Source organism: Balearica regulorum, chromosome 3 (genome assembly GCF_011004875.1).
Source record: "Balearica regulorum gibbericeps isolate bBalReg1 chromosome 3, bBalReg1.pri, whole genome shotgun sequence".
Classification (NCBI taxonomy): Eukaryota; Metazoa; Chordata; class Aves; order Gruiformes; family Gruidae; genus Balearica; species Balearica regulorum.
The window spans coordinates 107,026,847-107,050,231 of NC_046186.1; the positions used below are offsets into that span (position 1 = coordinate 107,026,847).

Consider the following 23,385-nt stretch of genomic DNA (forward strand, 5'->3'; position numbering starts at 1 on the left):
TTTCTTAGTTGCTGGGTTTCTGTTTGTTTTGTGGGGTTTTTTTTAAGTGCTGGAGGTTCCAACTGGGCTTAAGGCAAGCTGTATTTTGGATATTTTGGAGTCGATCTGATGTTTCAGTCATGTAATTTATCATTTTTTTGACATGTAAGGTTAAAGGAGAATCCAGGTATTTTTAGCGGTCAGTCTTTGGGAATGAAAACACTGGACCATGGTGCCCTTGCCTGTGAGGGAATAGGTCTGATTGTACCGTACAGAATCTTACACACTGTGTCCTCGTATCTTGTTTTAGGAAATGGCCCTGAGCACTGTTCGTGTGGAGTGTGCTGCTTGGAGAAATGTCCCTGTCTGCCAGGGTGAGTGATGCCAGAAGCCATCCTGGAAAGCAGTTTCTGTGCTTTACCTTCTTCTACACTAGAGAGCCCTATCATTCTAATTCAGACCGCTATGTGCAGCCTACCAGGTTGTAAAGGCTTTTTACAGCCTGTCACATCGACTCTGCGAGGATGTAACAGCAGGCAAAATGGGCCATGGCTCCAAACATGCTTGTCTGCTCTGCTGTTTTAGTAGTGGTGGCAGCAGCAGCATGAGAATGGAAATAAATACTCATATCGCCTCAGGCAGCTGGGAAGGGGCAGTCCTGCCATTGAAAAGCACTGCAAGTGTAAGAACTGTAATGAAAATGTGCAGCTGTTAATTGTCCAATCAAATACGGTGCAAATTTCATGTGAGGACTTGCAGGATGATGGACTCTGTCCCTATGGCTGCTTTGTCCTGCTACATGCATTTTAGCATGTGGATGGGAAGAGGCCCTGAACTCTGATATTTGGGCTAGATTTGGTTACATAGTGACATAAAATGTTTTTAGATCAGGGTGAAAGTTGAGCAGGAGGCCACACAGCTCTTCATGACATGTAGGAACTACCCATAAGCAGAAGACTGAAGAAGTGGTTAAAAGAAAACACACGCCTCTCTCTCCAGGAAGGGACACGTACAGAGGTACGATGGCGATCTAGGCAGTGTAACTATTGCGTTCATTGATGGCTTCAAACCTCCTCCACATCTTCATCATAACCGTCCAGCTAGAGGATATTTGAAGGTAGGTCGCTACCAGCTGTCTCTGGTGGGAACTGTTGCAAACACTAGCAAAGACATGGTTGGGCTGCCCCGCAATCTGCGGCACAATACACCTGTCACCTTATTTTCATTTCCAAACAATGACATTACCTGCAGTATTTTTTTGTTTAATAGCAGCATGGGCAAGGATTGTTGCTTATGGTATAATCTGCCCACTTCAGCTCTGACCCACCCCCCACCCCCCCCCCCCCGAGGGGGGCTCACCTGCTAAGGGGGCACCTGGCACACTGAAAATCCCCTGTTAGCAAATGAGATAGGCACTTGATGTCAGAGCTTGCAGCTAAATTCAGGCCTTAAGCATCAACGCTACTTTAAAAAGATGAGGTCTATGTTTGAGCTGCTTGGCTGTTCCGGAAAGTTTGGTGCTGTAGCTGTCCCACCCTTTTTGCTTGTGGAAGAGCTGTGCTCTTTGGCTGGACCTGTGTGAGCATGGATAGGTAGCTCTCATCCCTGACTGTCTTAAGTCTCTGTGGTAAAAAGGAGGAAGCTGGGAAACAAAGAGGCAGAGAGGTGATGTGACGTGACCCAGAAGTGGGAACTTCACACACAAATGTAAACAAATTAGTAATAATTTAATTAAGCAGATCTCCTCATGGGCTTGTCTTGGCCAACTCACAAATCAAACTTCCCCCACCCTTTCTTACACTATATTAATTTTAGCTAAAATATTTTCGCAATGCATTTTGACCCAGCCTAGGCAATCCCTTGCTGTCTTTACTTTCTATAACAACTTGATATTTGTGAATTATATGTCATGTTGCCACAGTGCAACCATTCCAACCTGATGGCTGTGTAGGTTTTGTGCTGGAGTGGGCCCAAAATCAGTACTGATTGTTTCATTTATAATCACATGCTGTATCTTTGGAATGCCACCTAATGTTAAATTCCACTAGATTTGGGGGTATTTTTATTCATATGCAGTATCTGATTGAAATTTAATTGGCAATATATGAGGTATGCACATATACATATGCAGATGAATAAGTATTTTCTTAGATCTGTGGGATTTCAGTTGCATTCCGAGGGCATGATTCATTTCCTCCTCTGAAACTCTGGCTATTGGCGCTGAGGGTGTGGAGCTCATCAGTACGGGCCAAATAGGCGGAGTTGTCCAGGAAAGAGTTGGGCCACAGGACTGTCCAGTGGATGTGCTGAATCAATGTAATTCATCACTTGTTTGATTCACATCTTTTCTGAATGTTTTGAACTACTCTTATATCTGTGCTGATGAATTCCTACTGAGCATTGCCTGAATTATAATTTCCCGGTGAGGAGAAGCTTAGCTAAGACAGCTGCCATCGGAGGGAAAAGAGGACCAAAAAAGAGGGCCCACTGCACCCCAAGAGAAGGTGTGCATCAATGACAGCTGTCATCCATAACTGACACCTGGATTCTGCCTGCAGATGCGTGCTAGAGCTGTCATACACCTGTGAGCATGAGAGCCAATGGCAGTGGAGTCATACACCATGCATTGCCACCTTCCAGGTAGTTTTGGGCTGTTCATTCCATGCTCTCTCTGGTTCTGGGTGGCTGTATCGTATTAGGTGACTTGCACGGATCCTTGCACGTAGTCAGACTACAAGCAAGTGACATCTAATAGGCAGAGGAGTAGTTTTCTTTCAGCTTGGCCCTACAGCAGTGCTAGGTGTATAGTCCCCATTCTCATGATTTATGCAATGCCGTTTAGCTAGTGCCACATTAATGTCAGTGGGCGAGTGTTCCTGTATCTCTTGTTCTTGATTACGCTTCTATTCCTAGAACTCATCAAAAGTCTATTGCCTTGCTCCTCACCAAAAAAAAAAAGTCTAAATAAGTCAAAAAGGCTGTTATTATAATTTCCCATTTGAAATGTATTTTATTAAAATGTTATTCTCTTGATAAAACAATGATCAGTCTCTGATTCTGCAGTGGTGTTTCAGACTTAATTAATAAATCATGCTTGCCACTTTTCATTTAGAAAGGATTTTACAGACATAATTAATTAAACCTGACAGTATCCTTCTGGGATAAGTAAGTACTCTGACTTTTTAAATAGTGACACTCAGGCAAACTGGTTATGCTACTTTCTCAAGTCAGTGGAAGGACCAAGACTGGAATTTAAAACTTCCTGCCATCTTGACATAATTTAAAGATGAGACTACCCATCCTTTTCTTATTTCATTCTGATATCCGTGTGTGTGATGTCTGAGCTATTGGGTGTGGCTCTGTGGCCCATAATATGCAGTGTAGTAGACTATTTTCTGCCTAAAATCTATTACTTGATTTAACGTGGAGCAGGGTTTTTACAATATCTCTATCTGGAACCATCTGATGTATAACTGTCATAATGCTGCTATTCATTCATTCATTCATCCTTATTGTTTCCTCCAGCATATTCCATTTTAATAGTAGTAGCAGTGCTTTATAGTGCTTAGTAATGGTCTGTCAAGACCAAGATCACGTTATGCAAGACTCTGTACTGAGAGAAGGTGTAAGGTGCTCATTGGCCCTTAACTTCTAATCTGCACATGAAAGATGCCTCTGGGAGTGAAGAACACAAAACCAGTCGTTCACAAGGTACCGAGATTAACAAAGGATGGATCAAAAGTTGCTCTGATAGGAATTCAATGTTTCTCACTTCTGAAAGTGTTCCTAGACATAGGAGAGAGAGAAGGGATGAAAGATATCAGTTAAAATATGAAACAGATGTGTATGTTCCTTTTAGAATATTGTAAGTGCACAGAGATATTAATAAAGGTAAACTTTGTCCACTGAAGCCACTTCAAGAATTTGAAAACGTGTCTTGTAAGAGTGGGTTTTCTGTCTGGTAGACAGTTGGTCACGTGCTATCATGTATATGGAGACTGGCTCATCTGGATATATTTTCTTTTACAGTTTAATGGTATCCCAAAATGCAAGTTGCAGATAATAGATTTGCAAGACTTAAATGTGTTACACCCTTTCATATTATGTTTGCACAGAGGATGAGGATAGGATGAAAAGAAACCTTTGTGTGCGTATTCTCAGGACAATAATTAAGATGCTGTGTGATACGAGGGAACTTTTTTTACTTCAGATACTATGACATCATACCATTTTACAAAAATGTAATTAACCGTAATGAATCTAAGTTGATATTTGCAAGTGCAGCTTCCTGCCAAATGTCAATAATCATCTGCTTCAGCTTCTGTGTCATGAGCGCAATGGGTAGAGACAGTGTTAAGATACCTGATACTGGGTTGGGAGCAGGTGGGGGAGAAATACAAATGTTATGTTACTTATATTACCTTTGTATTAATACAATAGTTCCTGTTAAATATACTTATTGTCTTACAGCGAATGCCTAGATATCAATCTCCTAACAAGTCTCTGGTGAATAACTGTATTTTATACACTTATTTTATTATAGCCCACAGTCGGCAATAATGCAGATACTTAGACATAATCAAGATTTTAAAATAGCTGTAAAACTGGTTTTGCCCTCACATTAGTCCCTTTGTTGTACTTAATATCTTTGTCTCCATCCTATTCAAGGATGTTTAAACTGTGAGTCCTTTCAGGGAAGGAACATGTACTGTGCTGCACACATATATATATATATATGTATTGAACTTGAGAAATTAAAGTCCCTTTTTGTTTTGCTGTATCATCAACACAGCCAGCCTTGTTAGTGTTAATAATAATTTAAAATTTGGCAGCAATCATTTGAGATTAATTGGCTAATTTGATGACCAGGTAATACTGTAGAAGTTAATACTTCAGATTCTAAGATTTCCCTAACCTTGTGTCTCCTTTGATTTGCAAGCCTTAGTGCTTAGATATAAGCTCCTTTCACATGCACATCCCTAATAGCATTGGCTATGTCCTGCACTTTTCTCATAAATTTTAACTGAATACAGCTGGAGAGCAGTGAATGGGTTAGTTGTAGTGTATAGTGTATTTTATAGGAAAACAATACCAAAAATAGGTCTCGGCCTCTTTACTTTTGCTCTCCCTGTAATGAAGCTAACTGCTTTTAATTATAGCTTGCAGAGACACTGTGCTGAATTACTTAATCTCTGTGTAAGGGCTGGATTCTAGTTCCCTAATTGGCATCTGAATGTTTGGCAACTTCGCAAAAATCCAAAGCTAAGAGTGAGCATACGGTACAAGATGTGTATTATGTAGGTGGTAGGTATCTATTATCTGTCAGACCCCTATGCCTTAAAGTTTTTAAGAAACAGCAGAGAGTGAACATGCCTTTGTAATGTGAGCTTTTCATCCAATTGTGACACTGTTTGCAATAGTCTGAAGCTCCTAGACCAAAGTAAGTTATACTCTTCTTGAAATGATCAGCTGAAGGGAAAAAAAAATTAATCAGGTATCCTCTTTTATTTTTCACCTGACATGCAAGTTGATTTGGAAATGTTCCTTGCTAAAACTGAAGTTGCATTTCCAGTAGTTGGGAGGAGCTCCCAAATTACATTACCCCACCCACATATGCTTGCTTTCAGTTTACCTGGGGAGATTCTACAAAGAAACTGAAGGAGAAAAGGAGGACAGAAACAAAAGGGAGAGCACACAGGAGAGGTCTAAAAGGACAGAAGTTTAAAGCAGAGTGCCTCAAGCGTGTAAACCCTCATTTTGGGTTACGTTCAGCAGAGATAACACGTGGTTAGCAGTGTGTGGCACATCGTGGGTGTTCGTAAATCCTGTTTAAAGCAGATCACGTCACTGATTCGTTCGTCCCTTGATAAAATGTTCTGAGTCAGATCCTCAGCTTGTGTAAATTTTCAAAGCTCCATTGACTTGAGGGAGAAATGTCTGAAGTGAAGGATCGAGTCTGTAATGTAGAGAGGCCTCATTCTTTGGGTGCTGAGTTTGACGTGGCTTCTTTTTGACTGGATCATTATAAGCCCCGCTTACATTCAGACAACATTCTTGTAATATTTATCTCCTTGTGTAGAGAATGTTCTGCTGGCTTAAAGAGGACCTACAAATGAATAATAATGGATGCAGGGGTTTCTCTTTAAAAGAAACCATAGAAATCATGTTTAGGGAAAATGGATTTTTTTGTTTGTTTGTTTTATACAGGAACCTCAAGCTGGTGAATACTGACTTTATAACATTACACATGTGTGTAGCTTCTTGTTGGCTCAGTATTGCAATGGTTTGTCATTTTGTTTATACAACATCTTTTCACACCCGTGCAATTGAAATTAAATTGTTAGTATGGTGTTTAAGGAATGTCACTGTCGTATTTTGGACTCCCTTCCAGTGTTTCTTCTAATCCTTTCCAAAATAGAGGTAATTATGTGTCATGTATGAGGAATTTGTAATACAGCATACTATGCCCCTTGAGAATCTTTAAGTCATAAGTATGTGAGGCCTGGAAAAATCATGTCCTCACATGGTTATATTTGAATATTAGCAACATGACAGTGATACAGCTGTGCATTTGTTCCTTCGTGTTCCTGTCTGACTTGGGCTCTGGCCTAGAAGTGGTGTTGGTGTCAGATTGCTTGTTTTCTCAAAGCAGGGCTATGAAGAAGTCTTGCTAGTGTGTGAAAGTCACAGTTGGAAAAATCTTGTTGATGCTAGGTTTTGGTTTGGGTTTTTTTTTTTTCTCCCTGTTGTTCTTTTGTAGCAGGAAGTTAGAGGAACGATTTGTCAGGAGAAGCCTTCATGCCACTTGAACCATGTCTCATGTCCGCAGAACTGGGCATGGCACCCAAGTGTGTTCACTGTGTGGTTTGTGCGGGCAGCCCTTTACCTGTAAAGGCTCTACAAGTCATCTTGTGGTTGTCATAGCCAAGAATCTTAAATATTGCAGATATGGTGTGGCCAATCTTCCTGACCCTCTGAGCCACATGCCAAAATTTAGGACTGCCAGCCTCGTTCTTCAGTGAGCCAAGGGAGAAGGGCGCTGTGTGCTTTTGGCAGGTGGGAAATGACAGTAGCTCCCAGGAATGCTAGCTGTCCATTGTGGGTCAGGACTAGGCTGAAGGGTGTAACTTCAAGATGTAACGAAGTGTGTAATGTCAATTTCAGTAGCATCTGATAAATACTCCCTCTCACAGTGGGGATTTATCCTACATAAGCACAGCCTCTCTGTTGGATGTAGGACAGGAGTGCCAGCATGGGAGCTATGCTTGAAAACCTTGTAGCCCAGGGGAAACTGGCTGGCAACCTCTCCTGTATTCTTTGTTGTTGAGGTTTCAAGTGGTGCTGCTTCTCTGCCTCTTTCTTGACATCTGTGCTCTGCAGTCCATGTTAAACCCAACCGATGTTCTCCACTTCAGTTGCCTAGATTGTGGCTTGTATTTTCACACCACTGGTACACTTCAAGTAGCAGTGCCAGGACTTAGCATGCAAAAATTGTAGCAAGTCCCCACGGAACATCAGATTTGCCAGAATCATGCGATGTTAGCACATGCTAAATTTGTGCATTCTCATTTACCTTCTGTTACTTGTTTGTTTGTTTTGGTGGGTTTTGAGCTGCTAGAGGATCAAGCTTGTCTCTACAAGCACAACTGCCTGACACTTTCTTTAGAATTCCAAAACAAAAGATGAGATTTTGATGTTATCACCTGTCTGCAGGGATTTGGGGCTTTTACTAAAACTCCCCAAACCCACTGTAAAACTGAAGAGGGAATTTTTCCAGCAACTCACTAAGACATACAAGTCATATATGAAGAACTGGTGCTGTCTGGGAAATTCTTCCCATACACCAAGGATCGCTGGACTCCTTTAAAGCAGCTGGGCCCCATAAAAGTGGCTCTGCAGTACCCACAAAGAGAGCAAGGCTTGGCAGGCACAGTTTGATCAAAAGGAACTACCTATTTCCACATCGTTCCTTTGCACCCTTGCTTCCGGTTCCCTTTTCTATCATAGATGGGTGGTCAGAGCGTGTTTGGGAGCTGGGAACTTCTAATTCTGGCTCTAGCGTTGTCTTCATGATGTGAAAGCAAGTATATGTGTATTTTTGAAGGATTTTTTGAAAATAGCCTCTAATTGGGATGCCCACATTTGGGTATGTAGTCAAAAGCATACTAGGCCTGATTTTCAGAAGTGGTAAATACCTGTGAATCCTTTTATTCTCAGCTGGGATTGTAGACACTCAACAATGAGTAGTCAGGGCAAATTAGTTATTCCTTAGAAGGTTTGAACGTGAAATGTGTTACGTAAGTTTCTAAGCATTAGGAAACTAATGAGCAGCAGAAATATTAAGCACTATTCTTAACAGCAACTGCAGCTTTCACATTGAGATGCCTTATGAGATGCAAATTTGAGGAGGAGGAGAAATGAAGAAATATGATCTAAAAATGTGGTACAGTAAAGTATAGTCTACTGAGTGTGTGACTTACAAAGAATGTTGGGAAAATAAGAAGCTTTCATTTCTTTAAAAACCTCTGCAGTCTCATAAGACTGAAAAGAACTTGATGTTCTTTGCTGTTGCTTTAAAATATACTGTCTGCCACTCCATCTTCTCTTTCCCTTTTCTGCTGTCTCTCAGGAGACTAGTTCTCCAGAAAGTGGGTTTTGAGATTTGGGAGTACTTGTTAAGAAAGATGGGATATGGCAGAACACTTCACAGCTGTGTTAGGGTCAGACCTCAGAATACTATTTTCATTCCTGAGACCCTTCTTCAGCTGACTTTCACAAAGGAGGCTTCTGAAGCATCAATGCCATTTCAGGACAATCTTACCCGTGTGCTTTTACAAGGAAGATGCAGATCTATTTTGAAAATAACTAGCCTACAGAATATTGTTGCAAATAAATTATGATATTGGGCATCATACCTGATATTTTGGTCTGCTGTTTGCTGTTGGAGCCTGAGTACAGTGGTCCATGCTGTTTGCGTTGTACTGAAGTATGGCTGAGTTTCACTCTGACTGCTATCCCCAGGGCCCTCATGAAGAAGAGATTCGTATCTCATGAGATTACCCCAATGAGCAAAGAAATGAAATAAATATTATTACTCTTTTAGTTCTGTCAAGTATAGTAGCTCCTAGAGCCTTTCAAGGCAGTGTCAGCATGGGCTAGATACTGCATCAGTGCATAAAAAGACATCCTTTACAAGAACAGCGCTGCAAAATGAGGCCAATGTGAGCCTAATGGGTGGTGGAAAACAGTTAGCCTTTTTTTTTCCCTCCCTAATGCAAGCCTGCAGGGGTTTATTTTCCAGTGTTTGTGAGTCTTGGGGCAAATCAGCTCGCTGAAATTCTTCTACAACAGGAGCTCTGAGTAAATCACTGAAGTAGTAGGGATCTTATTTGGGAACCAATTAGAGCTTGTGCTGGTTGTTTCTCCTTGGCAGCTTTAATGAATCTATCAACACAGAAGTACTAGGAAAGAAAAGATTCTACAGTAGTCTCCATTAGGACGAAGCCCACGGGCTATCCAGTTCCTTCCACGGTACAATACAATGCTTCAAAAAGATGGAAAAGGTTGTTCTGATAATTTAGTCATGTGTGAACAACCAGGAGAGCTAAAATGAGTTTAATAATTTTATCATACTGTAACTTTAGGAAGAAATATTCCCCAGAATGATTGCTCTTCCCTATACTGCAGAAAACCTTGTAAAAGCCCACTTGAAATCTGTCAATGCAAACTAACTCAAGCAGGTATGGTAAATGTCAAAATCTTGTATTGTCATTACAGAGAATAAACTCTCTTTTCTTTTTACTTGTCCACCAGTCCTTTCACCCAATGCCTTAGACATATTTTTATAATTAATTTTCACAGCACATCTCTGAAATATATTATGACATTTGATCATGTTTTATCTAAAAATCAGAGATAATCCTTGCTGTGTCATAAAATTTCTAGTCTTTGGCAAGGCTGTACAATAACCTCACAATTATCGTTGTACCCTATTCCCTATCTGGTGCTAGGACTCAGTTTCTGTTTCAGTTAACCCTTTAGTGCACTCCAAACTGATAGTATCTGCTTAAGAAAAATAGCATACTGCTGTCCTGAGAAATGGAAGAAGAAAAGGCATAAGCTTAGAGAAGTCAATCAGAACCTGAAGTTCTCTTGAGAAGGGGAGGTCTGTGACTGTGTAAACTTGTAATGCTATTTTTATTGTTATTGTATTTATCATCCCATACATTGAAACAAATGAGAATATAATTACCCAATGTTAAGCACGTGAGTCATACAAAATGAAAATGTAATATAAAACAGAGTATGGCTACCTATGTTTCTGTTCAGTGTTTTTGTAGTGTCAGTATAATAGGAATGCTGTTTTTTTTGGTGTAATATTTCAAATCCTGTTTCCACCTTAAGAAAATGAACTGTTGTATACAAGCCCTTCAAAGCCGATAAGAAAAAGTAGAGACTATGGTTACAGCTACAATGCATCTTGGGTACCTGGAACTGTTCTGAGCTGTGTATCAGGCAATTAAAGATACTTCCAGTCTTTAAAATGCAATAGACTTTAGCTTTTTTTTTATAAAAAGGGTATTAAAATATTAAACATTTAAAAGGCTGTTATAAACAAATAAGCAAACAAGACAGAAAAAGGAGTGGATCTTTGGGATATCATTATAGAATGCTCTTAGAGGTTTTTTGTGTGGCACTCTTTCCACCAGAAGAAACTCACTAGACCATGGAAAAGAAAGAATTAGTGCTATTTTATGTAATGTTATTTACTCTTTCCTGTTCTGTAGGACCTCATTAGAAGGATGAGAGATGAGTTCTAGCAGTGCATGTATGTTAATAATAGGCAGTACAAATGAGATTATAATAAGAGAATCCTGGATGATACACAGGGAATTAGAGACAGGAGTCCATATGTAAAGGCAGGCATGTGCTCAGTGAAACCAGGCGCTTGGTAGATCTGTGTAGGAGAGGAACCACAAAGGTGGAGGCTGAGTCGTCAAACTCATCAAGCCTCCTAAAAATTAGTGATAATCCAAAAAGAGAAGCAAAATCCAGGAGTCCTGAATCTTCTTCTCTGTGCTATTGAAAGCTTATTTTCACTCTCTTAGAACTTTGTCCTTGAAATTCCTTTTGGGAGAAGCTTTTCATTAAAACAGTGTAAATTAAAAAAAAAAAAAAAGAAAAGGTTGGAGGGAAAAAACAAAACCAAAACAGATTTACTGCTCTTGGGTTATGAGATGTTAGAAAAATGCAGTTTGTCTCCAAAATAGATTGTTCTGAACCCCCTGCACATATGTGATGCTCAAAGTGTGAAAAGAAATACCTTTGACAGGACTGACAATTTTGCATGTTAAAGTAGCTGTCTCTTTTAAGCTTTCCTAAAGAACCCAGGAATTCCAAGAATTTTTTCATGTGGCACATGTACTCCTTTATTATTTAAACAGGGGGACTTTCCTTGAGGAATCAATCTTCAGGGAGAAACTTTAGCATGCATGTAGATTTAAGAGTAGGTATCTTCCAAGTCGATGGAGCTTGTGAGGTTCTGTATAAGTAAACATGTGTTTAAGAGCTTTCTTTAAACAGTGGGGACGTAACGTCTTAATATATGTGAAGTATTTCAGAAAACTGCAAAAGGCAAAATACACGATTAAAAGACCCAATGAAAACAGATGAAAGGGAGGAAAAAGCAGTGTCTACTACTATTACACAACTTATCTGTATTTCCAGTAGGTGCCAATCTCTAAAGATAAGGTTACTATACAGCTGCTAGTTTTGGCTGATGTATTTTTTGCCTCTATATTGGCAGAGAGTGTAAATAATACAAATGATAGATATGTGCACTGTGTGGTGTAGTAGGCAATTTGGCGTATCAAAGAACTATGTGTTACAATGGCTGCTGTTACAACACTATAACTTCTGTGCTGTACAAATTCATGACATAGAAAACTTCAAAACAAGAATAGAAAACTGTTTACACAGAGAAAAATATTGTAAATTATTTTTAGGTTTTAAATGACCTGTACTTTCCTTCGTAAGTGCCAATGATTCCTACCCCTAGTAACTTCCTAGTAAAAACACTGGGAATAGTGTATTTTCATCTTTTATGTAGATGATTATTTAGGAATACGTTTAAACCTGCACCAAAATGTACCGTCAACAAGAAGTTAGGGTTACAAATGTTTTCATTCTGCATTTCATGCATCTTAAGAGGAAGACAGTTTGAAAACTTGCCAGTGTTTTGTACTTAGATTTTACTTTAATTTCCAGGAGAAGTTGTAACTGTACAGCAGCCACAGCCAGAACGTGGGTGACGGGCCAGCCGGGACTGGGTTGAGGATGAAGCAGCACTGGACTGGACTGCTAAGGATGGAGATTGGAATTGGCTAGGAGAGGGTGTCCAGCTTGGGAGCTGCAGAAGGAAACACAGCAGGTACGGGACTGGGACTGGCTGAAAAACTAAGGAAGTGTTTGACGTGGTAATCAAGAGGAAGAAAGGTAGGGATAGGGTCAAGGAAAAAGGTGGTGAAAAATGAAACTGCCTGAGCAAATATATTGAATCAAGGAGGGTGTGTAGGGAATATAAAAGCATAAAATGGCCGGCAGGCTGGGAGCTGGGACAGGGAACAGAAGTGAGGACGCAGAGCTTGAGTGCAAAGGGTGGCTGGAGGTTTGACGAGTGAGAGAAGAGAGATGGAGCTGACAGAGAACAGGAAGGGAGAATTGGGTCTGGGAGGAGATACATGGAAGTAGGAGTCGAGTGAGTGTTGTAGATAAATAAAGCTAGTCTTTTATACTCCTTCCCTCACTTGAAATGTCTGAGTAGCTTTTTGCATAAAAGTGAATAACAACCACAACTTCCCCTGAGTAATAGGAGGGAACCTTTCTCTATTTGTTGAGTTGAAACTAGACAAAGTAATTTGGATTTTTAGTTTGTGCTTTGGGGGGGGGGGGGAAGGGGGACGGGTAGGAAAGAATTATTTCTTCCTTGAGCAGAGACCATTTGGAGTTTGGTGATAAACTGTGAATGTCTTTTGTAGTGGAAAATCTTTTTCAAATGTTTCTGAAAGATACCTGCAGTGCTGCTTAAAAACAATCATAGTTTGGGCTCACTCATTCTCCTTGGTCCAGATAACCTCAAAAAAGGCACGCTGCATCTGCTGCCCTCTGTTTTGCTCTGGGGCTTGAAATCTGTGCTGTTGCAAAGGGAAGCAGCTGCTGCATTTGTTGGTAGATCTTCACGCAGTCTGTGATGTCACTGGGGTTGATCTGTTAGCTCTTTGGCCAACAGAGCCAGCACCTCATACCAGCATTTGAAGCTGGCTAGGAGCTATTTGGAAAGCTCGAACTTGAAGCGTTTGCTCCAAAGCAACAAATCTTTTTTTTCAGTAACGATTTTGAAACAGTATTTTCAGCTTGATACAGTGAGTTGCAACTAATTCAGCCTGATAGGAAAACTGCCTGCCTTCCTCTGCCCAGAGTCTCCTGGGCAAGATGGAGAGGGTGTTTCCCAAAAAAGGTGAAGGTGAAAGTATTTTGGAAAATGTGTGCCACTTGAACAGCCAAAATGAGTATGAGCTGTGGAAATCTGCCTCTTTTTGCTGAACGAGGGCTGTGTACTTTCTGTGAAAGGTGCTGAAACCATCTTGGATAACTTCTGATTTGAATGCTCTTCTTTTCTATCCAGTATCACTTGAATCTTCCTTGGCTCCAATCTGGACCAGCTGTTTTCCATCCTAATCTTACTTCCTGTAGCAATCTGGACACGTTTGCAGCAGCGGTGGTTACGCTGGGTGAGGATGAAGTACTGCGGTTGTCCTTGGCATGTTATTGTCACTTAAACCGGTGGAATCTCATTAGGTTAGATTTCTTCGCGGCCGCTTACAGACACTGAAGGGTGGAAGATCCCTGTGGTCTGCAGAGATAAAGGCCTTCGGAAAGGAGGAGCAAACGCTTATCAGCGCTGCCAGTGAAAGAAGAACATCTGGAGTCTCTTTCTGCAGTGTCGTGTTGGCACACAAATAGCATTTGTGGTAAAGCTTAAAGGGCTGCCCCGGAGTCGGACCTGTTCCCATCGCCCTGGAAAAGCAGGTTTTTGATGGCACTCATCAGCAAGGATGAAACGAGGGTGCAAAAGTTGAAAATATTGGAATAGTTGTTCCGTATCTGGGCTTTTGATCGGTTTCGGCGGTTGACAGCGCACACCGTAGTGCTGCGGTTTACATCAGTCAGAACTGCTCGCGGTACGGCGGGCAGCCGCGGTGGGGGCCTGGAGGAGAGACCCGGTCTTGCTCGGTCCCCTCTTTCCCGGAGGAAAACGGGGGCCTTCCCTCCGGGCTCCGCGGCCGGACCGGGCTCTCCGCGGGGGGGGGAAGGGGCCGAGCCGCAGCACCGGGGCCGGGACAGCCCCCGCGCCCCGCCCCCCCCGCCGCTACGTCATGGAATTCCAAGGCGCTTCCGCCAATGGCGGCGCCGCGCCAGCAAACCGGGCGCTCGAGCCGGGCACGTTTAGGTGACACCCACGCGTGTCAGCGTCAGCCCCGGAGCGGGCGGGCCGCGGCAGAGCGCTGCTCTGCTCCGGTTCGCCGCAGGTAAGCTCAGGGCTCGGTCCCGCGTTGCCCGAGTCCCGCCGGGGAAGCCAGGGAGGGCGGCAGCCGGTGAGCGCGGCGGGGACAGCTCCTCGCCGCGGGAGAAGGACGTGGGGAGTAACGGGTGAAAGCACGGCTACTGCCTCTTTGCGTCCGAGCGTGTCCAGAGTTAAAGGTAACTGGGATGATCTCTGAATTACTAATCCCTGGGCAGCTTCTTGCAGCCGAGAACTGGTGGAAAAGCCGGCTTTTAGCTTTTCCAGCCGCTCTTATGGGATGCGTGCGTTATGTTGGGAATCGATGGCAATTTCGGTGCCCGGCTTTTAGAGTTCACAGAGTATTTGCAAATGCTCCATTGTATGATACCGTACAGCTCTGAGTTCTCTTTCTGGCTGTCCAATAAGGTGCTGTTCTCTCATGAAATACTATCAATAGATAAATTACTCCACTAATTCTTCTGTACGTATAACTAAAATCCTTTATGGTTTCTCTATGCTGACAGTCACCTCTCATAAAGTCACCACAGGGTCAGAGGTGTGTGTCTGGTATGCCTACACCAGTCTGTGTAGCGCAGCCCGTTGCGTTTATTCAGGTCCCAAAGCAGCCTGTATCTATGTTAGCCAGGTGTTCTGCCCACGATAACACTCTTTCCTTGTCGGGTTTGATTAGCCCCAAGCGAATTGCTCTGCTCACGTGGCTAAACTGCTTCTGCTGCTGGAGGTGGCTTGGATGTCTCTACACAGAACTGCGTTGCATCATCAGCATCATCCATAATAAAGTTTTTGCAAATCAAATACAGCTCCTTCTTATTCCTCAGTGACAGACAAGATGGCGGCACCACTTTGCATGAGTACAGAATTTGACTCTGTAGTTGAAATGCAGTTAAGAAAATGGCAGGTGACTGTTCAGTTGTATTAGAGTTTACTTTCCCATAGGGTGTTTGGCTTCTGATGTGAACAGAAAATAAAGTAAGAGTGAATTTTATCATTAGAGAACATAGCAGCTGATACAACTGGGTGGGATCCACTGGCGATGACGGCACTGATACGGGGACTGAGACTCCTCTTCCTTCCCAAACCTCAGATTTTCCCTGTGAACCATTGCGCCTGCAGTTTGTTTCCAAGTTGGAAGTGACCCCGGCAGTCCTCTCCGGCTCTCATTTTGTGGAACGAGGAACGTGGCACTTCCAGGGCAGATCCTTGCCGGGTTATCTCTGACTGGCCTGTTTACAGTGAGAATTATGGTGGTATTCTTCACAAAGCCAAGCCCCCGAAACCAGTAGCACGGACTCTGGGGGATGACGAGGTGCCTTGTACTTCGGTGGGGGTTAGGAGCTCGGCCTAGCTCCCTGTGCAGCACTGGCTCACCTCCCAGCCGGCTGCTGGCAGCCCCACGCCCCGCTCCCCTGGGGCTTGTTTTCAGGCTGCCCGCTCTGCCTGCCGCCCTCCCGGCGGGTACGGCTGGCGAGGGACCGGACGCGCCGGCCCGCTGGGGGCTGCGGGGCTGCCGGCCGGGCGGGGTGGAAGGGCGAGGGCTGCCGGCCCGGGGCGCCGGGCTCGGCTGAGAGGAGGCCGCGGGCACCGCTCCGCTCCGCTCCCCGCCCGGTGCCGTTGAGCGGCCGTTGGCCCCGCCGTGGCCTCGCGCGCCCCCGGCCCGCTGGGGGAGGCGGGGGGACCGGGGGAGGGAATCCCCCTCGCGCGCGCGGCGTGTCTTTTGTGTTTGTACACACGGCGCCGAGGGAGGGGGCGGGGCCGAGGGCGGGGCCGCGCCTTCCCTCCATTGTGCTCCATTGGCGGGCGGGCGGGGTCTGGGCGGGGCGTGGCGGGCGGAGGCGGGGCCGAGCGGGGGGCCGGCCCTCCCGAGTCAGCCATCTTTCAATTGTGCTCCCAGCCGCCGCCGCCGCCAGCAGCAGCAGCAGTCGCAGCTCCGGCTCCTCCTCGCGCCCGCCCGCCCGCCCGCCCTCCCTCCCGCACGGCAGCCGCGCTCACCCAGCGGACGGGGTAAGTCTGCCGCCGCCCCCGCCGCCCTCCGCGCCCCGCCACCCCCCGGCGGCGCCCCGCCGTCCTTCCCCGACCCTCCCCACAAACTTTTGGGGGGTCTCGGGAGGCGGTGGCAGCTCGGGTCCCCTTCCCCGCGCCGCCTTACCGGCGCAGCCGGAGCGGCTCCCTCCGCGGGTACCCCCCGGCCCCGCTTCGCGCGGTCGTTGCCCCCCTCTGCTCCCCTCGCCCCCGTTCCAAACCCCCACCAGCAGCCTCCCCAGCCCCTTAGCTGCCTCCTCAGCCCGACATTCCCCGGATCGGGGCTGGGAAGCGGCCGCAAAGAGGAGCCGCTCGCCAGCCCAGGGTAACTCTCCTGCCTTCCTTCCCCTGCTCCCCACAGTTGTTGCTCAGCTTCACCATCTTGTCTCTTTTCTCTGGTCACCGACCATATTTTTTTTCCTATTGCATAAAAAACAATAAAAAGGGAAAGAAATTCGTCAAAGGAACGACCCAAACCCAACGCAATTTTTTGGTTTTCGAGTGCAAACTTTTCCGCTGCCTCCCCCTTCATCTGCACCCACATGGTTTGGAGTTCCTTGCGATTTTTTGGCGTTATTTTTCGCAATTTATTTTTTCCTCCTTTGCAAAAGGACTAGGGCTGCATTTCGTGATTGTTTCCATTTTGTTCTGGGTCTGGGAGATGAGTTTGCCAGTGAGAGGCGCTTGGGAGCGAGGCGGCTTTGGCGAAGCAGTTACACAGAAAGAGAAAGACGGCACCCAAAAACCAACCCCCCCCCATAAAAAAAAAAAAAAGTTTGTTGCTTTCTCGCACTTTATCCGGACCCTTTCCTTTTCGCACGATAAACGCCGATTCGCCTGCCGTTGCCGGTGGGTCGGGGAGCGCAGGCGGGCGGCGGCGAGGGCCGGGCTGCCCGGCGGAGGGCCGGCGGGGGCTGCTTCTCCGCTTTCACCCGCTCCGCAGTTTCGGAGGAGGTTTTTCGCCGGGTGGAAGCGGCGGGTCGGGTGCCAGCCCCCCGATGTTTGCCGGGCGGATATTTGCAAACACTTCGCAGGTGACGGGCGGCCGGCGGGGGGAGGCGACAGCCGCCTGTCCGCGCCTGCTGGCGGGCGACTTGCTCGGCTTCAGCCGCCGCAGCCTCGCTATTGAATTCGTGGGCAAAAACCCTGTATTTTAATATTCCGCCATCGGCAGACGTTTAATTTTTTTTTTTTTTAAATCCCTTTGGCGGTCGGAGGCGTTAGGCGGCCGCGGACTCCGAGGCTAACGGCTCGCCCCGCCGTTCAGCGGCCGCGGGCAGGGACGCCTTGCGCGGGGCGGCGGGGCGGGGGCCGGCCGAGGTGCGGGGGGGGGGGGGGAGAAGACACGACACGGCCGGACGCCCGCCCGCCTCCTGGGGGGCAGGTGCCGGCGGGGCGTGCGCTGAGCGGGGCGGCCGGCCCTCCTCTCTCTCTCTCTCTCTCTCCCTCCCCCCGGCAGGTGTAAGGCAGCGACGTCGGCAGGAGCATGGCCCGTACCAAGCAGACCGCCCGCAAGTCCACCGGCGGCAAGGCGCCCCGCAAGCAGCTCGCCACCAAAGCCGCCCGCAAGAGCGCGCCCTCTACTGGCGGGGTGAAGAAGCCGCACCGCTACAGGTACGCAGCGCCGCGCAGAGGCGGCACCGGGCGCACACCCCCCCCCCCCCCCGCCCCCAAACTCCCTCCTTCCCCCCCCCCCCGTGTGGCCGGGGGCGGGGCGGGGGGGCTTCCCCCCTCCGCGCTTACTCCGTGCCCGCCCGCCGGTCCCGCTCCTCCGCGGCGGAGCGCGGGTTTCGTCCTGTGTGTGTGTCCCCGCGAAAAAACCCCATAAATCCCCAGTGCGGGCATCGACCCGGTATTTACCATTAACCCCTTTCCGGGGTTTCGGTACCGGCGCCTAGAAAAAATCAACACCCTTTCCTACGGCGAACGCGCTCTACGATTTTATTTTAGTTATTTCTTTTATATATATATATATATTACTTCTGGTTATTTAAATGCTGCAGCAAGGTTGTGCCGCCGCGAAGTTTATTGTTACCGGCGGATCTTAATTTACTTGTGGGGTTTGATCCGTCCCCGGCGCTGTTTCGGTTCCGGTGGCCGTGCAGGGGAGGCGATCTGCCGCGAGAGGGCGCGGCGGGCCCACGGATGCGTGGGGCCTCGCTCGTCCCAAATATAGGCGTTTGTGCACGGGAGGATGTAGGCTCGAATGAGCAGTAGATCTTTTTGACAATCCTCTAATAGTGATGGGTTGTTTGTTGGGGGTTTTTGAGGTTTTTTGGGTTTTTTTGTTTTTTTTTTTTCCACCCGGGGAAGTTCTTTGCTTGGTGCAGAATGGTAACAGTTGTGCTTCAGCTTGGAGGATGATTTTGGGCTAGGCGTACGTATTCCTTGGGGGGGGGGGGGGGGAAGTGGATTGGGAAGGAGAAGTGGATTTGAAATAGTAAACTTAATCTAAAAAGCCTGTTGCTGTAGGTGTGACGTGGAATTAATAGCCCAGAAGAAAGGTAATAAAGCTGGAGCTGGAAAATACAAAGTTTCCACAGAAATAAGTGTGGTATTAATCCCACAAGTATGCTGTTAATCTGAATTTGTAGTTCTGATGCCGAAACTAACACAAGGAAATAGGCTAGGTAGTTTGTACTGCTAATATAATACAGAATATAAATTCTGTTAGTTCTGTGAATTTTCAGTGTCTTACGCCAGCAGGGAAGAAGAGCCAGATTCCCCTTAAAATTGAGTTCGCTTCTCAGGCTAATTGCTTGGAGGGTACCGACGGTACAGCGAGCTCGTGGCGGCGGCGGAGTTTGCCACGTCTGCGCTGAGATTTGTTAGCGTCAGTTCGGGAACGCGCGCTGCCCACCTCTTAGCGAAGTCAGGGCGTCACGTCCCTGCCCGCGGCGTCCCCGTTGAGGCCAGTGGAAGTTTGCGCAGATCGATGGTGAGAAAACGGCGACCGTTTGCCAGCGAAACTGGTTTTGTATTGGAAACGCTGGGACTGTTCTAGTGAAAACAGCACGTGTACGGCGCTTAGTTTAGGTTAGATGGTGAACCTGCGTATTTAAGGTGATGTAGAGTCTATTATGAATACTAATTCTTTTATTTATTTATTTATCATTTAATTTTAAAAGGCCGGGTACCGTGGCTCTCCGTGAAATCAGGCGCTATCAAAAGTCTACCGAACTTCTGATCCGCAAACTTCCCTTCCAGCGCCTGGTGCGTGAAATTGCTCAGGACTTCAAAACAGATCTGCGCTTCCAGAGCGCTGCCATCGGTGCTTTGCAGGTGAGCGTCCCTGCGTCCGGGTGGCAGCCTGGGCGGGGGGGAGGGGGGGTCCCCGGGGGAAGGACACCCCCCCACACACACACACACACGTACCCCCACCGCAGGGGTCAGTGCTGGGAGTGCCCCCCAAAAACCTGGAGACAATTGCAGGTGAGGGAGGGTCCCGCCTCCCGCTCCCCATTGGCCAGGCTGTTTCTAGGGTTAGCTCCAGCCCCTCCTGATTGGTGGGCTGCCGCGGTGGGCGTGGCCCCTCCCGGGAGGGGCTGAGTGAGGTGGGGGGGTTGCCCCCCCCCCCCAGCCTGCCCTTGCTCACAGCCCACCTGGTGATGCCCGGCGGGTACCGCTGCCTCAAAGAACGCAGTGACAGGTCAGCAGCTCCTTACAGAGGCTATAAACGTGGTTGGGGGGGGTGTTTGTTGTTGGTTTTGTTGTTTGGGGATTTTTTTTTTTACGTTGTGGGGTGGTGGTTCTTTATTTTTTTTAATATCCCCACCCTGCAAGTAGTTGCGCTTGACAGAACAGTGCATCTCATCAAGGCACTTTTCACATGAATCCGTTTCCTCTGTCCTCGAGCTTTGGTAGAGGCTTTGCTTTTGAAAGCTGTGCAGTCTGAGAGGAAAGCGTTGTCACGTAATAAGGCTCGTTCTGGTGCGTCCAAATGGAGGTCTTGATGTCCTGAAATGGTCTTTAAAGAACAGCAGCTGGGTAAGGCGCATCTAAACGTGGATAGGGAAATAAGTGCTTTTGTACGAGGTAGTTGACGCTAAGCATATTTTTTTAAAATATATTAGTTAAATAAGTTATTTAGAGTGTACTGAGGATGAAATTCCTGCATCTAAGTTAGGTCCCCTCCAAGACTGTGTCCTTGTCAAGGGAACGTTTCCCTCTTGTGATAGAAATACACTCCTGATTAAAGATAGGTCTTTACCATTCTTTTAGCTGTTGAAAGATTGTTCCAGAACCTATCTGCAAGTGTAGAATATCTGCTAACCAGGAAAAATTGTCTTTCTGGTTAATGACTCCCACTTGATAAGGGCTAAAACGTATGGCACGAGATGCTATAAACTTGAGCACGTGCTTAGCTTCGAAAGGCGGCTGCGGGCATTTGCAAAGTTGCTGCTTTTGCTTTTAGTTGTTGTTCCGTCCTCACTGCTGTGAGTGAATGTGGTAGTTCCTAAATCCTGAGGTTTACCTATGTATCCTTTTATCAGCAACTGCTTATTAAAATTTAGTTGGTAGTTAATACTTATTTTCAGATGGCTGGTTTTGCATTAAGGAGTTGTTGGTATAGAACTTGTTCATGTACTGTTCCTAGCGCTTCCTGCTTGCGTATTTGCGAAAAACACTTTTAACCCCTTTAGTACAGTGTTGTTCATGGCTTGTTTGATGAAGTGTCTTAACTTTTCACGTAGTGATTTAGCAAAACTGTGTTAGGGGAACTTTTGGCAGCCATATCCTACTGGATATGGAACGGCTTACTAATACTGTAGTCCTCATCTGCTGTAGTAAATATTTTTCTTTCTTTGGATTAAATGCTCTATGTTTTTAGGCAGGAACTTTGAACTTAGTAAGTTGATTTTGTGGTTCCTGGTAATGAAATGGTTCACACAAACTGTTTTCTTGCATGTATCCTAGAAAGGTGGACCTCAACCTCCTTTCTGTGAGCAAGCCGCGTCATTCCTGTGTGCTGTGCCCTGGTCCGCATGCTGGCCTGATGCTGGGATGCCAAGATGCTTCCTAGGATGTTGTTAGGTGTTAGAATTCTGTATCAACCCTAAAATGTATAAACGGTTACCGTTGCTGGGCTAGGCTTAATAAGGAGCTAACTTAACACGAGCCAGAAGCATGATTAGGTCCAACGGAACATCTGTCCAACCCAGAATCCTGTCTGCAGTGGTTCAGGAACAGAAAACACTGTGGTCAGGGTTGTAGTTTTCCCAGGACAGGGCTTGTCCTTTGCCCTCCCGAGTGCTGACTCGGTGATTCTCACAGGTGTGAGGTGAGAACCTCCTGTGATAGTGGGGGGCTGTGCTGTGTGCCCCAAATAGACTGGGGGTGCTTAGGCAGGAAGAAGGTATAGGAGTAGGACAAGTGCCTGATGGCATTTTTCAGACTGCTGTCCCGTCAAGGAGTTCCTGAATCAAAGGAGTTGTTGTCTTAGATCTAATAATTCTCTATACAATTTTTCCTTGCTAACTTTTGACTTTTGAATTAAGATGCCCCTTCAGTACCCTGTGGGAAGGAGCTGTGTTCCTGCACTGTGTGTGTGTGAAGGAATACCTGCTCTTCTTTTCCCTAGCACCTGCCGATTTCACTTGGTGCTCGATAGCTCTTACTCTGGAAGAGGCAGCGGACAAGTCATTCAAATAGTGTAACCCAGTCTTTAAAAAGAGAAGTTCCTAAACAAATGAACCTTTTGATAAGATAACCCCTTATCTTGTGAGAGTCCTGTCAGAACATTGGTTCAGTTGTCTTCCGGAGGATGTCTTCACCGAACGGCAATAGAAGGCAACTTTGACATAGAATATTATTTGGTGGTTTATAAGCGAACGGAGGTTTTTATTTCTTGAGAATCTAACGCTTCTGATGTTTACAAGTAATAAAGCTAGAAGCCTAAACTTAATGCCATGTTACATTGTACTTTGATTTATTATTATTATTTTTCCTAGTGCTCAGAGACTGAAAATGCTCTTAACTCTTTTCTTCTTCACTAGGAGGCAAGTGAAGCCTACTTGGTTGGCCTGTTTGAAGATACCAACCTGTGTGCTATCCATGCCAAACGTGTCACAATCATGCCAAAAGATATCCAGCTAGCACGCCGCATACGTGGAGAGCGTGCCTAAACTTCACTAAGATGGGTTTGTCATTCTCGAAGCAAAATCTTCTTCCTGTTATTGGTAGTAATGAACGTTAGATATTTTTTCCATGGGGTTAAAAGGTACCTAAGTATATGGTTGCAAATGGAAAAATAGGGGACAGAATTGGGTATTGGCAAGTTTTTTTCCATTTTCATTTGTGTGTGGATTTTTAATATAAATGAGGGGACATAAAACATCAATGCGGTCAAAAAAATGTTTCAGTAAACAAGTTTCAACAAGTCAACTTTATAAAAAAAAATATAAATAAACCTGTCAAATTTTTCTGGACAATGCCAGCATTTGGATTTTTTTAAACAAGTAAATTTCTTATCAATGGCAACTAAATGGTGTTTGTAGCATTTTTATCATACAGTAGATTCCATCCATTCACTATACTTTTCTAACTGAGTTGTCCTACATGCAAGTACATGTTTTTAATGTTGTCTGTCTTCTGTGCTGTTCCTGTAAGTTTGCTATTAAAATACATTAAATGATGCCTGCTTTTAGTCTTGATTTTTAAATATTACATGTGGGTTATATTTGGTTAAAAAGTCATCAGCCTTCCCTTCCCTTTTTCTCTTCAGTACGTGACCTAAGTACTTACAGTAGCAAATCTAGGAAACAAACACTGGGGATACTACCTTGACTGAAGTAGTGTATATG

The 23,385-nt window shown here is 45.7% G+C and overlaps 1 protein-coding gene across 2 annotated transcripts; it reads left to right on the forward strand.

Annotated features, from left to right (window-relative positions):
• The first annotated feature begins 301 nt into the window (after positions 1-301).
• H3-3A (H3.3 histone A) lies at positions 302-23,216 on the forward strand. Of its 2 annotated transcripts, XM_075749384.1 has the most exons (6): positions 302-1,096; positions 2,538-2,619; positions 12,247-12,409; positions 18,042-18,196; positions 19,711-19,864; positions 22,579-23,216. In XM_075749384.1, exons 4-6 carry the CDS (start codon positions 18,069-18,071, stop codon positions 22,705-22,707), a joined length of 411 nt encoding a protein of 136 aa, XP_075605499.1. In that variant the 5' UTR covers positions 302-1,096; positions 2,538-2,619; positions 12,247-12,409; positions 18,042-18,068; the 3' UTR covers positions 22,708-23,216. The 2 variants fall into 2 exon arrangements, with proteins under 2 accessions (XP_075605499.1, XP_075605498.1); XM_075749383.1 differs by lacking the exons at positions 302-1,096; positions 2,538-2,619; positions 12,247-12,409 and adding an exon at positions 16,408-16,564.
• Positions 23,217-23,385: the final 169 nt, after the last annotated feature.

What these genes read in the sequence shown, in the direction of transcription:
- H3-3A (XM_075749384.1), top strand. Translation starts at nt 18,069, where the DNA reads ATGGCCCGTACCAAGCAGACCGCCCGCAAGTCCACCGGCGGCAAGGCG. An exon ending in AAGAAGCCGCACCGCTACAG is followed by an intron (nt 18,197 to 19,710) that starts GTACGCAGCGCC and finishes TAATTTTAAAAG; the next exon opens with GCCGGGTACCGTGGCTCTCC. An exon ending in CTGCCATCGGTGCTTTGCAG is followed by an intron (nt 19,865 to 22,578) that starts GTGAGCGTCCCT and finishes CTTCTTCACTAG; the next exon opens with GAGGCAAGTGAAGCCTACTT.